This window comes from Nematolebias whitei, chromosome 4, assembly GCF_014905685.2.
Source record: "Nematolebias whitei isolate Nwh7 chromosome 4, NemWhi1, whole genome shotgun sequence".
NCBI lineage: Eukaryota > Metazoa > Chordata > Actinopteri > Cyprinodontiformes > Rivulidae > Nematolebias > Nematolebias whitei.
In genome coordinates this window covers 54,290,990-54,307,395 of record NC_056501.1, presented here as the reverse complement: position 1 = coordinate 54,307,395, position 16,406 = coordinate 54,290,990, and the positions used below count along the sequence as shown (strand labels likewise).

The 16,406-nt window shown below is 41.4% G+C and overlaps 1 protein-coding gene across 1 annotated transcript in view; it reads right to left on the bottom strand.

The window, feature by feature from the left end:
• The window catches only part of immt (inner membrane protein, mitochondrial (mitofilin)), a gene marked incomplete in the record, with an annotated part of 102,892 nt that overhangs the window by 74,125 nt on the left and 12,361 nt on the right, over nt 1–16,406 (bottom strand). Inside the window, 1 exon segment of the mRNA XM_037676044.1 lies at nt 7,619–7,763. Coding sequence (XP_037531972.1) covers nt 7,619–7,763 — 145 coding nt within the window.

Here is a 16,406-nt window from a genome sequence, read left to right as displayed (position 1 = left end):
TATGAATGAATGTGTGTAGTAGAGTGCTGTATGAATGTGTGTGTAGTGAGTGCTGTATGAATGTGTGTGTAGTAGAGTGCTGTATAAATGTGTGTCTAGTAGAGTGTTGTATGAACGTGTGTGTAGTAGTTTTTTATGAATGTGTGTAGTAGAGTGTTGAATGAATGTGTGTGTTGTAGAGTGTTGAATGAATGTGTGTGTTGTAGAGTGCTGTATGAATGTGTGTGTGGTAGATTGCTTTATGAATCTGTGTGTAGTAGAGTGCTGTATGAATGTGTGTATTAGAGTGCTGTATGAATGTGTGTATGGTAGAGTAAATGGTCTTTAGTCCAGGTCAAATAAACCTCCAAATCTCTTTAATCAAATATCACGAACCAAAATGGTCAAACAGAACGGTCCTTCCAACACACAAGACCAAAACTTCTTCCACATCAAACATGACCCACGAGACAAAGAGATCTTTCTGTTCCTCCCTGAGAACACAGTCGTTTCATACGATCATATCGTTTTGTCTCATATTCTTTAGACAATCTGTTCAACTGATATATAAAAAAACGTAAACATACGAACTGGACAAAAATTCCGATCAGATCACAAAAGCTCAAATGTTAAACAGTAACTATGTCTGATTGTTTCTAACGAGTTAAAATGGATTCTGTTGACGAGTTCAGGATGGCGGGGTCTGATTTTCAACCAATTCAAAGATTTTCATTACTCACGTTCTGTTTTCCATGTCCAGACAAACTACAATTATCTGTGACTACAAAAATTATGTTATTCTGACAAATTACAGTAATCTGACAAAGTACTTCAAACTAACAAACCTAAAAAATAAACTGAAAGGTACATTAATTCTACAAAATACAGTAATCCAACAATGAAACGTCTTAATGTTCCTCTAACTGGAAATCTAAAAATGTTTAATCTGGTCCTCTGAACATTCAAAAAATAAATAAAAAATTGTAGAAACGTTTCGTCTTTCATCTAAAAGATTTCCTCAGTCTGAGGTGCTGTATTCAGCTCAGTCTTATAAATAGCACCCTCTTGCAGTGGATCAACCAGTTTGCTGCTGACAGCCAAACCAGCTGCTCACATAATCAAGGAGGACCATCAGCCTAACGATGAATCATTAGCACACTGATGGCTGTTTGCTATTCACAGGGGGCTGAGTGATACTAGCAATAACAGCATTGTAAGAGGGGACAGTTGAGCATGGAGGCCACAACCCATGTTTAATGATGGACGGTTTCTTTTCAAAAAGATGGCCTCCTTTACTCCTCTCTCTCAAACCATCGTTCCTCTCTATCCAGGATGTGAACATCTTCATCCCTGAAAGAGTGACCGCTGGCCTGGAGATGAGTGTAGACCGCAGAGTCCTGGCCTGATGATGTTGATCTTCTGTGCTGGACTATCCTTTTGGCCAGTGGCTGTTAAGTTTCCCCAATGTAAGACTGATCACAGCCCTCCTGACACTGAACAGCACACACAATATTACTCTGTTTGTGCCGGGGGACTGGATCTTTGGGATGAACAAGTCTTTGCCGTAATGTGTTTTGGGGTTTAAAAGCCACTGGGACGTTGTGCTTAGAAAATAAACGTCTCAGTTTCTCTGATACTTCCGCAACATATGGCATGACCACTGGTCTGGGTCTGGGTTCCTCCTTTTCACCTGATGGCTGGCTGGAGTCCTGTTTGGGTTTCTTCTCTGCTTTCAGGAAGGCCCAGTTAGGATATCCACATTGCTCTAGAGTCTGTCTTGTGTGGGACTTTTCCTTCTGCCTGGCTCCTGAGTTAGTGGGGATGCTGTCTGCTCTGTGATAAGAGTCCTGATGACTCCTAACTTGTGCTCCAAAGGGTGATGGAAGTCAAACTGCAAATACTGGTCTGTGTGCGTGGGTTTGCGGTACACCTCAGTTTGCAATTGTCCTCTATCAGGGACTGAGACCTCACAGTCCAAGAAAGTCAACTTGCCATTTTTTACATCTTCTCGTGTGAACTTGAAGTATTTATCCATTGAGTTGATGTGGTCAGTAAAATGTTGGACTTCCTGAGATTTAATTTTACCCCAGGTGTCGTCAACATACCTGAACCAATGACATCCTGGACAGAGAGGAACGATGGTTTGAGAGAGGAGTAAAGGAGGTCATCTTTATTAAAAGAAATCGTCCATCATTAAACAGGGAGGCCTCCGGGTTCAACTGTCCCCCTCTTACTTCTCTAGATATTCCCACTGCCACTGGTACCAAATGTAAAATCACGGATCCAACACCAGACCAAAGACCAGACCCTATAAAACCCCCAGCATATTCCCGCGCGTACCTCGAGCATACTCGAGGTACGCGCATACCTCCGCAGGGCATGTCCACGCAAAGCTCAATTTTTACGACCGCATACGCGGTGTCGCACAATAAACTGCCCGGTGACGGACTGTTTTGTATGCAACACCAATGTATTAAATTCCCTTTCTTCAACCCTGATCCGGCCTTCTCTTTTGTTTTTTTGCCAAAAGGCAAGTGATCTCTTCCTCCTCCATTGATGCCATCAAATTGTGAGAAATGAAGGAATTTGTCACGAGCAAATTATAATCAATCCCAGCGAGGCTGCGGGAGGGTCTGGAGATTTCTTTTTGGGCTGATCTGATGTGTGGGCTGCAGGACCAGCGCTCCCTATATTTTATTTTTTTAGAAATTTTTATTAACAACATATAAACATAATACATCGCTGCGACTGGGGCTGCCAGCTCTCGTTTTTTTTTTTGACCTGTCAATCAATCCAGTAGGCGTGTCAGCAAATGACCAATCGGCTACCTCAATTTGTCCCGAAGGTAAACGCCCTTTGTCTGCAGAGCTGCTCTGCAACCGCTCTGGGTGGACGCTCGAGTATGAAGTCTCAACCATCCGCGTACCTCCGCGCGGACGTACGTACACTGGAGTATACTGGGGGCTTACAGGTGCTATCTGACCTGACACAAGACACAGAGCACGTCATCTACTCACCAGATCACACAGTCCGACCAGCGGTACGTGTTCATCTATCGTTTCATTTACGAAGCTGAAGTCTGCTTCCAATTTTGGAAATGGCTAAAGGGCGATTTCCCCTAATTTTTCACTACCTTAAGTGTCTTTAATCTGTTCTAATTTAAGTGACCAAAATGATCATGTATTTAAAAAAAAGAAGAAAACATTTCAAATGATTCAAAATGCCTTTTATTTCAGTGAGAGAGGAGCTTCTCATGCAACTGAGCAGAAATAGAGATGTTCAAATCTCTAGAATAAAAAACTGTTTAATAATGTTTACAAATTTGAAGTTTTGTATTTATAATTGTTTTTAACTGAGGCTTGTTTTATTGTAGAGACCCTTTACCCACACACAAACACACATTTGCCTATTTTGACTTTTAATTCTGCTCAAATTATTCAAAAAAATATGTTGAAATCGCCCTTTATTGAAGTTTCACAAATCAGATAAAGGTTTGCAAATCAGAGAGCAGGTTTTAATTATTCTGCTATTAGTGTAGAATAATCTAGTCCAGGTTAAGTATTTTAGTCTTTAAACTAGAACAGATTAAAGACGCTCATGGTAGCGAAAAGTGGAATCACCCTTTAGCCATTTTCCGAATCGGAAGCTGCAATTGGAAACCAACTTCAGCTTCATGTTTAATTTATTATTATTGTTATTATTATTTCACAACTTTAAGATGTTGTATGTATATTAATAATACAACAATCTTGACTGCAATTGTCTTCAACTACTAATGCTGAAACACAAACTGTTGTCAGTACATCAGATGCAGCAGTACAGTGGGCAGAAGATGTATTTTAGCCAATAAAAATAGACCACATGGAGACAGGCTGCACAAACAACAACTTCTTTGGCCAACTCTTTCTTCTTCATCCATTTGGTCCTCCTCATCTTCATTACCCCTTGTGAGTAATACATTGACATCAATTTCAACGCGCTCCGGTTCAAACTGAAAAGGAGTAATGTTACTCATAGCTGTTTTGGCTGGACGGTGCTAGCACTACAGGCCCTAGGTCCATAATTTACCCAGAATGCATTGCAGTGTAAACATGGCAACGTCCGTGTGACAATATTTTTAGTGATGCACCGATCCACTTTTTTTAAACTTCCGATCCGATCCCGATACCTAATCCTGAACACCGGCCGATACCGATCCAGTTCCGATATCATGATCATCATTGATTTTATATGAAGCTGTAATAATCTCCTCTCAAGTACATTTTGTACAAATATATGCATGCATGTCCAAAAAGGCAACTTGAGGTAAGTTTTATTAATTTTGGATAAGTTTTAAAGTTAGAATTAAATTCTGCTAACACAAAACATGTTTCTTGTTATTCCAAGCTTTAAAGTGGATATTAAAGTGATTAATTTTAAGTGATTGTTTAAAGTTATTTTATATTTATTTAAATAAGGGGCAGATATAAGATTTTTTTTTCTTTCTGCACTCTTCAATGTTTTCTTTTTCATGATTTTTTTTAAATTTTGTTTCTTTTAAATGAATGAATTAAATTAAATAAAAATGTTAAATGGCTTCAAACATCTGCTAAGTTCATGGCATAAACCAACAGACATATTCCTGTTTTTAGTATTTTACATCACTTTATAATGTAGCTGTTTTTGTTTTTAATATAATTTTCAAATCATACGTTTTTTTATGATTGTTTACTGTCGTACTGATAAATATCTCCTGGAGGGTAAACTATATCTTGGATGCAAGTATCAAGCTGTGAAATCCTTCGTTTTCCACAACTGATAGGGGTTGGTCATGAATTATGATCAAGTTTAGCAACTTCTCGGTAAACATTTGAGCTCCGTGGTTTCAGCGATGTCTTCTTCTTGTTCAATCCAAAACAGGCAGCCTGATTTGGGGCAGCCGCGCTCAAGTCTGTCCCTCCTCGGAGACGGGCAGACTGAATGGGGCAGATTGGACGCAGCTGGCCAGGGTCGAGTCGCCTCTTTCCGGTTGAGCAAAGAGCAGCGCCCCGCTGAAGCCACGGAGCTTGAATGTCCAACGTAAAACTAACTTTACTGCAGTTTAATGTGGCGCTATGGCTCTGCAGACATTGCACGTTGCTGTCTTGTTTTGTGGTGTTTCTAATGCAAAATACTTCCACACAGCGGACATGTTTAGATGAAAAGTTGGTTAGCCATTAGCCACAGTGCTGCTAACTCAGTCCTCATGTTGTAGATGGCTGCAAACTATGAACTGGATTTCTTGAATGTGAGGCGGGTCTTATTACTCTGGGTTCATGAGACACGCCGCCGTTCAGGAAATCCATTCCGTAGTTTGAAGCCAACATGCATCATGGGTAGGAAATATCGGCAGGTGGATCGGAAAAATCCAATATGTAAATTATGCTGGTATCGGAGGCCGATACCGATACTGGATCGGCCCCATCCCTAAATATTTTATTTAAATTTATAAAAGCTAAACAGAATACAAAAATTTTACTGTATTGTTTTTACATCTAAAATATTAATAATTAATATTTAATATTTAATAATTCCTCAAATAAAGTTTGTTGTTACAACTAATCGTGGAGCCCTTTAAAATTGAATAGTTTTCATTTGATACTATTTCTACAAACCAGATTCCAAAAAAGTTGGGACACTAAACAAATTGTGAATAAAAACTGAATGCAATGATGTGGAGATGGCAAATGTCAATATTTTATTCGTAATATAACATAGACGACAGATCAAAAGTTTAATCTGAGTAAATGTAACATTTAAAAGGAAAAATATGTTGATTCAAAATTTCACAGTGTCAACAAATCCCAAAAAAGTTGGGACAAGTAGCAATAAGTGGCTGGAAAAAGGAAATTGAGCATATAACGAACAGCTGGAAGACCAATTAACGCTAATTAGGTCAATTGACAACATGATTGGATATAAAAAGACCTTCTCAGAGTGTCAGTGTCTCTCAAAAGCCAAGATGGTAAGAGGATCAACAATTCCACCATTGTTACGCAGAAAGATAGTGCAGCAATACCAGAATGGTGTTACCCAGCGTAAAATAGCAAAGACTTTTAAGGTATCATCATCAACCGTGTATAACATCATCAAAAGATTCAGAGAATCTGGAACAATCGCTGTGCGTAAAGGTCAAGGCCGTAAAACTCTACTGGATGCTCGTGATCTCCGGGCCCTTAAACGTCACTGCACCTCAAACAGGAATGCCACTGTCAAGGAAATAACAGAATGGGCTCAGGAATACTTCCAGAAAGCATTGTCAGTGAACACAATCCACCGTGCCATCCGCCGTTGCTAGCTGAAACTCTACAGTGCAAAGAGGAAGCCATTTCTAAGCAAGCTCCTGTTAAGATATTTCTTATTTAGACTGATCCTATGGTTTTGATCTGCTCAGAGACTGGATTATAATGAAATTATGACCCGGTTCTGACTGGGTTAAACTGGGCCAGCAGCTCTCAAGAGAGTCTCCCTGGGATTTCAATATCAGTCAAACAGTTTAATCTGCTTGCCACATCACGTAGAAAAGCTTTGAAGCACCGTCTCATATTTTTCCTAACACGTCAGTCCACATAAGACCACACTTAGACACGCCCCCTCATACACTGACAGGTTGAGCTCCCCCTTCTGCGAAGGCAGAGCCTAGGACCCTACAAAGGAGTAATGAGACGAGACATCGAGGCTCTTCCGGGTCTGTGAAAGCGTCACGGTACGGAGAGTCCAGCGTTGTAAAACTGTAATCTTCTCCTGCCTATTTTAATATAATTGATAGAACTTAATTGACGTTTCCTTGATTTATTTGTTAGCATGAGTTGCCACTTCTGAGGGAGGTTCGAGCCGGGGGAAAAGACATGGGCTGGAGGGCGTTTCCGGATCCAGTGGCCCGCAGCCAGCTCCCATCTTTAACACTCCACAAGCTCAGACGTTTGCACTGCACGTTTGCACTAAACTTGAGAAACTGGTCTCCTCTGTCCCCAGATGTCTGTTGAGTGTTGTAAGAAGAAGGGGGATGCCACACAGTGGTAAAAATGGACTTGTCCCAACTTTTTTGGGATTTTTGACGCCATGAAATTTGGAAACAACAGATTTTTTCCTTAAAATGATACATTCTCTCAGTTTAAACTTTTGATCTGTGATTTGTGTTCTATTCTGAATAAAATATTAGATGCTGGCACCTCCACATCATTGCATTCAGTTTTTATTCACAATTTGTTTAGTGTCCCAACTTTTTTGGAATCCGGTTTGTATCTTAACATATGATTCTCGACCTGCAATTGTGTATCTGTTCCTACCAAACCCAGCCGGTTAAAGAAGATGGTCGTTTGTCCTGAGCCTAGTTCTGCTAAAGGTTTCTTCCTCATTAGGGAGTTTTTCCTTTCCACTGTCACCTTCATGCTTGCTCAAGATGAGAGTTCTGTGATGGAGTTAAATTCAAAACAGTCTGCTCCTCAGATAAAGGTTTGAAAAATCACAACCATCTGGTTGTTTTCACACTACCAGATGAAGCTTCATGAAGCTTTATCTGGTAGTGTAAAAACAAACCAGTTTGGAAGAAACTATAAACAGGAGACAAGTGACTTGAACGCTGAGTCAGCACCTCTAAATGTGACTGAACTGGACTCACCCTGTAAGCTCAGTGCAGGCTGTGCTGGTCCTGGACCAGATTCTGGAGCCGGACTCTCTGCTGTCTCCTTCAGTCTCTTCTCTGCCTTTGCTTTGGATGTTTTCATCTGTGTCTCCATCATAGAGGGCAGCTGACTGGACTCCACCTGAAACACAGCCATGGGGAGGGAACGGCTCCTTGAGCAGCTTTAACAACGTTTTCCTGTTTTGTTGTCTTACAAGCTAGAATTGAAAGAGACTTTGTAGAGTTTGTATCATTCAATCAACACAACATTAAATCTTTACGTTCTCAACCACTTGAGGTGTGACGTGACAATCTGCAGACATTTATAAGATCACTTTTTATTTAGCAGTATGATTGGTGTTTAACATCCAGTTTAGCCTCAGGTTTACAGAAAACTCAACTTTAGAATACAGCAGTCCCTGGTTGATCTCAGGGGATCTGTACTATGAAGACCCACAATAAGTATATATACAGTGAGGAAAATAAGTATTTGAACACCCTGCGACTTTGCAAGTTCTCCCACTTAGAAATCATGGAGGGGTCTGAAATTTTCATCTTAGGTGCATGTCTACTGTGAGAGACATAATCTAAAAAGAAAATCTGGAAATTACATTGTATGATTTTTAATAATTTATTTGTGTACTACTGCTGCAAATAAGTATTTGAACCCCTGCCATTCAGCAACAATTCTGGCCCTCAAAGACCTGGTAGTCCGCCTCTAAAAAGTCCACCTCCACTCTACTTATTATTCTAAATGAGAAGCACCTGTTTGAGGTCATTAGCTGCATAAAGACACCTGACCACCCCACACAATCAGTAAGACTCCAACTACTAACATGGCTAAGACCAAAGAGCTGTCCAAAGACACCAGAGACAAAATTGTAGACCTCCACAAGGCTGGAAAGAGCTACATGGCAATTGCCAAGCAGTTTGGTGAAAAAAGATGAACTGTTGGAGCAATTATTAGAAAATGGAAGAAGCTAAACATGACTGTCAATCTTCCTCGGACTGGGGCTCCATGCAAGATCTCACCTCGTGGCGTATCAATGATCCTAAGAAAGGTGAGGAATCAGCCCAGAACTACACGGGAGGAGATGGTCAATAACCTGAAGAGAACTGGCACCACTGTTTCCAAGGTTACTGTGGGTAATACACTAAGACGTTGATATAGGAATGATTATTTTGATGCTTTTATGTCAATTTATACTTATACTCACTTTATATGCAGCTTATCTGTCCAAAGTCAGGCCTGTGCTGCAGATGTGTTTTGGAGTAATTAAAAGTGAGCCTCCGGGGGATGCTCTAACCGTGGGATCTGGCCCATCTTATGGTTACAGTTGTAATGAATGATACCTGTCTGATATTATCCATAATTTAAACGGATTCTTTCATTTTTCTGGACTGAGGACTATCGTGCCTTGAATGATTAAATGTGGACGGAAACGTGTTTAAATTTCTGACTCACCAACAACAGTGAGCCGTTTAATTAAAAACGATTTAAAACACATCACACATTTACATTAATTGACAGATTGATTACAATTAACACAGCTTAATTAATGAGCTTTACAATGAGAAATCATACGGCCATGATTTCTTACTTGCAACTAAAATACAACAGACATTTCTGAAAATATCTGGATTAATTACTGGCAGATAGAAGAGTTTTAAAGATGGGAAAATGAAGTTTAAATGGAGAGAGATGGGTGAGGGAATGTGTCTGTTATAACCAGAAACAACACGCTCCTTTGGATGCAGCTTAACCCACGGTACACTCGCAAGTGAAGATCGACTCTTTTACCTTTGCAGACGATAGTTTCGGCTCCGGTGTAGAGTTTTCTTTCAACTCTTTTCAGCGTCTCCGTAAGAACAGCTGTGACCTCAGGAGTCGTGAGAGTACTTCGTTCAACAGCACGCTCACCTCCCAGGTGGACTCACATGAGTTGTGAGCCCGTCAGAGTTCCACTCAGATGTGGAAGATTCCATAATCCCCACGAGACTCGAAAGAACTCCCAACTAACTTAACTCCAGCACTTCAGAACTTTCGTTCGGTTCTGCTCTCAGAACTTTGGTTCATGTCTGGAACGTTGTTCTGCTTGGAACTCTTGTTCCGCTCTGGAACTTGTTCTGCTTGGAACTAGGAAGTGTCGATCCTTTTAAAGAGGTCACTTCCGGTTCCTCTGAGAACTTCCTGATTGGTTGAACGAACCAATAGGGGTGTGGTTTTAGTGACGTAAGAGGTTATTACAAGTCAGAAAAACAGCTGAATGTTTTTGGAACAGACGGAGAAATGTTTTTGGAACAGACAGAGAAATGTTTTGAAGAAACAGAGACATTTAGGAGCCAGTCTCCTTCTATCTATCTGAGAGAGTTAAACATGACATTTCGTTACGATAAACATGTTTTTGACAGTTTTCTTGACTTTTGACCGACATCACAACTTCTCATTTCAGACAGAAGATCAAAATGCATAATTACTTGTAACAGGCATTTTAACTTGATTTCTACTTTGAATGAGGATTAAAAATCATTAATACTGTTTCACAGTTGATTTAAAGTGAGTAGTTCACTTCAACATTTAAAATGGTTTGAACTAAACACACTTTTGATTATCAAGACATTTGTAAAATAGTAATGATAATATGAAAGAGAGTGTTCTTTCAATTGATTTAGTGCAGGACACACTTAGAAAGTCTCTGGATGCTTAATTTGTATTTCTGGACTCAAATCAATGAAATAACAGTTCCTGTCCCAGGATCAGGTTTTGACCTGAGGCTTAGTTCACTACACAGTGACCCAGAGTTTGATGTAGACAGGTCTTTCATCCACCCACGACTTTGGGTTTGAAAGACATGTTTTTATGAGCCATCGCTCTGTTGTACAGACTGCTTTGATGATGGAAAACATGTTTTAATGAGATACCGACTTTCTGTCTGTCCTCCTGACAACCATCAAACTTGTTTTTCACTGCTCTCACGCGATCCGGTCAGGGAGGGGTATATAGGAGGTGTGACAGGCAAGGAGAGTCAGAAGTCTTGCTGAGGGCCAGCGCGCGGTGCCCAGCAGTTTGGTGTGATTTCCTGTCATTGGGTAGAAGGCTTCCCGACTAAGTGTCAACGGTGAGAGGACTTTCATATCAATTTGTGTGTTAAGAGTGTACGAGTGTACATGTTTTTGCTTGGCTGTTTTTCTGTGGCAGATTAATAAAATGACACTATTATTCTAGCAGGACAGTCTACTTGTGTTTCATTTTCCTCTCGTGTGAATTATCGGGGCCGACCGTTCACGAACCTTGTATAAGAAATTTCATAAAACAGACGTCATAGTTTAAAATCATGCATACTAGGGCTGCAACAACGAATCGATAAAATCGATAAAAATCGATGATTAAAAGCATTGGCAACGAATTTCATTATCGATTCGTTGTGTCGCACGATTATGCGTCTTTCACGGTGTTGCAGAGCTGTTTTGTTCACCTGCAGTTCATTGTCAATGCTGACTGACTGAATAAAGTAAAAAAATATATATAAACTCTGCAGCGTGAGTTGAACAGAGCGAGGGGGGAGGTGGAAGCAGAGCAGAGGCGGTGTTTTCAAAGGAAATTAAGTACATTTTACAAATGACCAACGCAGCGAAAACTGTTCAACCCAAGTCCTCCAAAGTGTGGGAGAACTTCACAAAGATAAAAACTGAGAAACATGCTGCTTTGAAAAGTGACGACACGACACAGGAGAACCAGAGAGATAGATGTAAACATGTCCGAGTCACGAGGAGGACGAAGGAGCAGCAGCAGATACAACTCGTCTCACTCCCAACTCATGTATTGGCAGGTGAGTCTCTACAATATAACACATTGTTCTGTTTCCAAGTGAGAAAACGTAACGTCAGTCTCTCTGTAGCTGAAGCTGCTGCTTGTTTGTTAGCTGATTAATGACGGTGATAGAGAACGTGTTACTTTTTATTTTATTTAATTGGTACAAGCAGTGTTTAAATATGATTTATAAGTAAATCTAACACAAAGATAATTTAATGATTAAGCTTCAACTTTTAATTTGCTGGCAAAGTCTGAAGATACTGCAGATATGGATGAATGCATTTAAACAGGAATTAAAGTAATTTATTACATCTACTCAAGTGTATGTAATTAAGTATTTTATATATATGTGTGTGTGTGTGTGTGTGTGTGTGTGTGTGTGTGTGTTTAATTGCTCTTTTAGCTACTTATTTGCCTGAACCTAACACTAAGTGAAACAAGGCATTTCTTGAGTTGCTGTAAATTATGCTATAATACATATGTACTGTCTCATTCCAGAAAACAACAACAAACAATGACAGCCTTCATGATGGACAGACATCATGGACACCACAGCAGCAGCTGTCTTCACTGAAAAATCCTTAAATGAGCGTCACTGACACAAGGGCTCTGTCGATGGTTGAAGACCAAGGCTTCACTACAATGATCCACACTTTTAATCCAGGTTACAATAATCCACATTTTTAATCCAGGTTACAATAATATACACTTTTAATCCAGGTTACACTCTTCCCTCAAGGGCACATTTTACAAAGTAGTTATATATTGTGCAGGTATAAAGCAGACATTTGTATATATTTTTGTGTACATTTATTTTTTTAAGCTATTTGACTAACTTTTTTTTTATTATTCAATATTTTACTAACAGAATAGTCAAATAGCAACCTGTTTTTTTGTGCGAATTGCTATGTCAGTCAAATGTTCAATTTTGGAATAAAGGGGCGGAAATTAAAATGTTGGGGTTTTTGCCGCTTCATCGATTAATCAAAAAAATAATCGGCCGATGGCTTGATTATTGAAATAATCGTTAGTTGCAACCCTAATGCATACTAAAGAAAAGTTCCCCTGCTTAAATCAGCACACGTCCAGGCCCGTCTTAAGTTTGCCCATGACCATTTGGATGATCCAGAGGAGTCATGAGAGAAAGTTATGTGGTCAGATGAGACAAAAATAGAACTTTTTGGTCTTAAATCCACTCGCCGTGTTTGGAGGACGAAGAATGATGAGTACTATCCCAAAAACACCATCCCTATTGTGAAGCATGGGGGTGGACGCATCATGCTTTGGGGGTGTTTTTCTGCACATGGGACAGGATGACTGCACTGTATAAAGGAGAGGATGACCGGGGCCATGTATTGCGAGATTTTGGGGAACAACCTCCTTCCCTCAGTTAAGAGCATTGACGATGTGTCGTGGCTGGGTCTTTCAACATGACAATGATCTGAAGCACACAGCCAGGATAACCAAGGAGTGGCTCTGTAAGAAGCATATCAAGTTTCTGGAGCGGCCTAGCCAGTCTCCAGACATAGACACTAGAGAAAATCTTTGGTTGGAGCTCAAACTCCATGTTTCTCAGCGACAGCCCAGAAACCTGGCTGATCTAAAGAAGATCTGTGTGGAGGAATGGGCCAAAATCCCAGCTGCAGTGTGCGCAAACCTGGTGAAAAACTACAGAAAACGTTTGACCTCTAATTGCAATCTGACTCTCTGACTCTGACTCTGACTCAAACAAAGGCTACTGTACCAAATATTAACAATGAATTTCACAGGTGTCCAAATACTTATTTGCAGCAGTAATACGCAAATAAATTATTTTTAAAAATCATATATTGTTATTTCCAAATTTTATTTTATTTTTTAGATTATGTCTCTCACAGTGGAGCGCGACATTAATAATTCAGAAGTTTGTCATATAGCTAAGACACGGTCATTAGCGGCTAACAAGACGGCTAACGCTTTAGCCGTATTGTTCCACAGCTGAGATGGGACCGTGTCTTAGCTATGTGCACTTCACTTCCGGCGAGCTGATGGACAGCAGCTCCCTCCGGCTTCTCTGCAGTCTTTTATCATCAAACTGACCCGTTTTTCGAACCGGACTAAAGCTGGTCCTCCTTCCAAACGAATTCGGTGTTCAGTGACTCAGAGAGCCAGACGGGACCGTCCAAAAAAAAAAATAATAATAATAATTTTGGCCCAGGACCGATCGGCCGCTCCCCCCATCGGTCACTCTGAGCACACCCTGCCGGCCAGGTGACCCCTCGAGCTGGGGAGTCGACGCACGAAGATCCGGTGTTTTTTTCTCTCTCTCTCTGGACCTCAACGAACTCTTATCTGGACCTTTGTGGTTCTACCTGGTTCCGACAAATATCGCCGGGTGGTATTTCGCTCGTTTTCTGCTGGACTGGCCCTCGTGGTGTCTCCATAGGTGTGGGGGAAGTGTACCTGTGTCCCTCGAATTGGACCAGAACCGAACCAAGGTGGCTGTGGGGGATTTCGTCTTCAACAGAGCCGGTCTCAGCTTCAGTGAACAGCCCGTTACTTTTACCGAAGGACGATCCACCTCCGTGGAGTCATTGTGTTCACCTGGAGGAGACGCTCCGGTGCTTTGAAGCGCCGCCGGACTGGGCCACCGGACTGGGCCGCCGGACTGGGCCGCCGGACCAGAGCAGAACCGCGCCGCCAGACTGGGCCGCCGGACCGGAGCAGAACCGCGCCGCCAGACTGGGCCGCCGGACCGGAGCAGAACCGGGCCAGGGATATCTTCAGCCTCTTCGTCTCTCATGCTTGGAGCGCCGGAGCCGAACTGGAGCAGAACCGGACCGGACAAGTTGCCGACTTCAGCCTCAGCCTCTCCGGTCAGTCTAGCTTTTCACCAGGGGTGCCCCGTGCTGTCGGGTGTTGAGAAGCGGAGGAGCAGCGCGGAGGAGCAGGTCTGCGTGGTGCTCGAGAGAAGTTTGGAGTTTGTATCGGAGCTGCTGCAGGCCTCCATCCAAACTCACCTGGATAATAATTAATTTTATTCCGGATCACGCTCTTGGCCCCTGTTGACCTGAAACGAGCTTGGATCATGCCTTTCACTTCAGGAGGATTTTCTGGCAGCTCGCTCTGCTATTTGCTGCGAATTATCTGTTTCTGTTTCGGCCTGTTGATTCTGGACCCAACTTCTGTTTCCCATGGGAGCATCCATCCTTCCATCCATCCATCCATCTTCACTGGGGGGCCGGAGCCCCCCTCAGCCCAACTCAAACTGCAGTTGGGCCAACTTGTTGGGTTTGTTTGCCCATTTGAACTGTGACGTTTTATGGTCTGAAACTTTTCTGCATCATTCATATTACTGTCACTATTTTCAGTTCTCAGATGATCTAGAGTCTCTGAATCTTGTTAATACACCTGTATCTGTCCATCACTGCAACTTTCACTGTTTTTGGGTTCTGAATGATCGCGTCTTCATTAATGTTTCTCATGGTTTGATTATGGGGGCTAATTGTCACACTATTAACTCCTGTAATTGCACATCAGTCACAAAAAACTCAAGAAAATGTCTGATAATAATGTTGTTACTGCTCTCAGGGATTCAGCCCAACCCTGGACCCCCCACTAATTACAGTACACCAAATGACTTTAAAAACGCCTCTGGGCTTCATTTTCTGCATGTAAACGCTCGTAGCCTTTAAAAAAACTGGATGCTTTGAAAATCCTGGTCAGTTCTTCTGGGGCAGATGTTATCTTTATTTCTGAATCCTGGCTGAACAAATCTGTAATGAATAATGACGTGGCAATCAATGGATTTAACATCTACCGCTGTGATCGTCAAAAAAGGGGGGGTGGAGTCATTATTTACATTAGAGATTCTCTGGTTTCTAGTCTTGTGACTTCCAAAACAATTCCAAACCAGTTTGAAGCCTTATCTGTAAATATCACCTTGAATGGAGGCCAGATTTTAACTGTAGTCTGCTGCTACCGCCCCCCCACAGCTTCACCTGAGGCATTAACTGCCATGAAGGAATTTCTTGGTAATTTAAAATTCAAAGAGATCTTTTTGGCTGGAGATCTCAACATTGATTGGTGTAAGTCGACCCCCCTCTGTGATAAATTCAAGGAATGTTGCTTGACTTTTAAACTTACCCAACTGATCAACTTTCCCACCAGATTAAATAAAAACCATCCTGAAAAATCCTCCATCTTAGACCTGTTTCTAACTAATATGCCTCACAAATTCCCTGGTACAGGTGTATTCGCTGATCTTTTGAGTGATCACTGTGTGACAGCGGCTTTGAGAGATATTAAACTTCCACCTTCTAAGCCCAGATTAATTCAAAAAAGGGATTTGAAACGTTTTTGTGAACAGTCATTCCTCTGGGATCTGTCTCACTTTGACTGGCATCGTATTCTGTTAACTGATGACGTGAACTCTGCTTGGAACTATTTCCATAATAATTTCATTTATTTCCTGAACATACATGCTCCTTTTCGTCAGTTCAGAATAAAGGGACGAGACAGCCGCTGGTTTACTCCAGAGCTAGCTGACCTCCTGCACAGGAGAGATCATCTTTGGGCTGCAGCGAGAAAATCTGGCTCAGACACTGATTGGTTGAGCTTTCGACAGATGAGGAATAAATGCACAACTTCTGTCAAAGCAGCAAAACGCAACTATTTCTTATCTGAGACCTCCAAAAATCTAAATGACCCTAACAGATTCTGGAAAACCATCAAATCTCTCTCAGGCACCCCCCAATCATCTGACCTCCCATCACAACTTCTCGTTAACTCTGTTCCTGTGTCAAATAAGCACGAGATCCTGAACTGTCTCAACAAACATTTTGTTGCTTCTGGTTCTTTATTTGACACAATTACTAATGGAAGATCAGCCACTTCACTTAATAACCAAACTTCTACAAATCAAATCCCTCCTACAAGTCAATCCTCAGTTAATCACACCTTCTCTTTTTCTCCATTCTCAGTCAGTGAGGT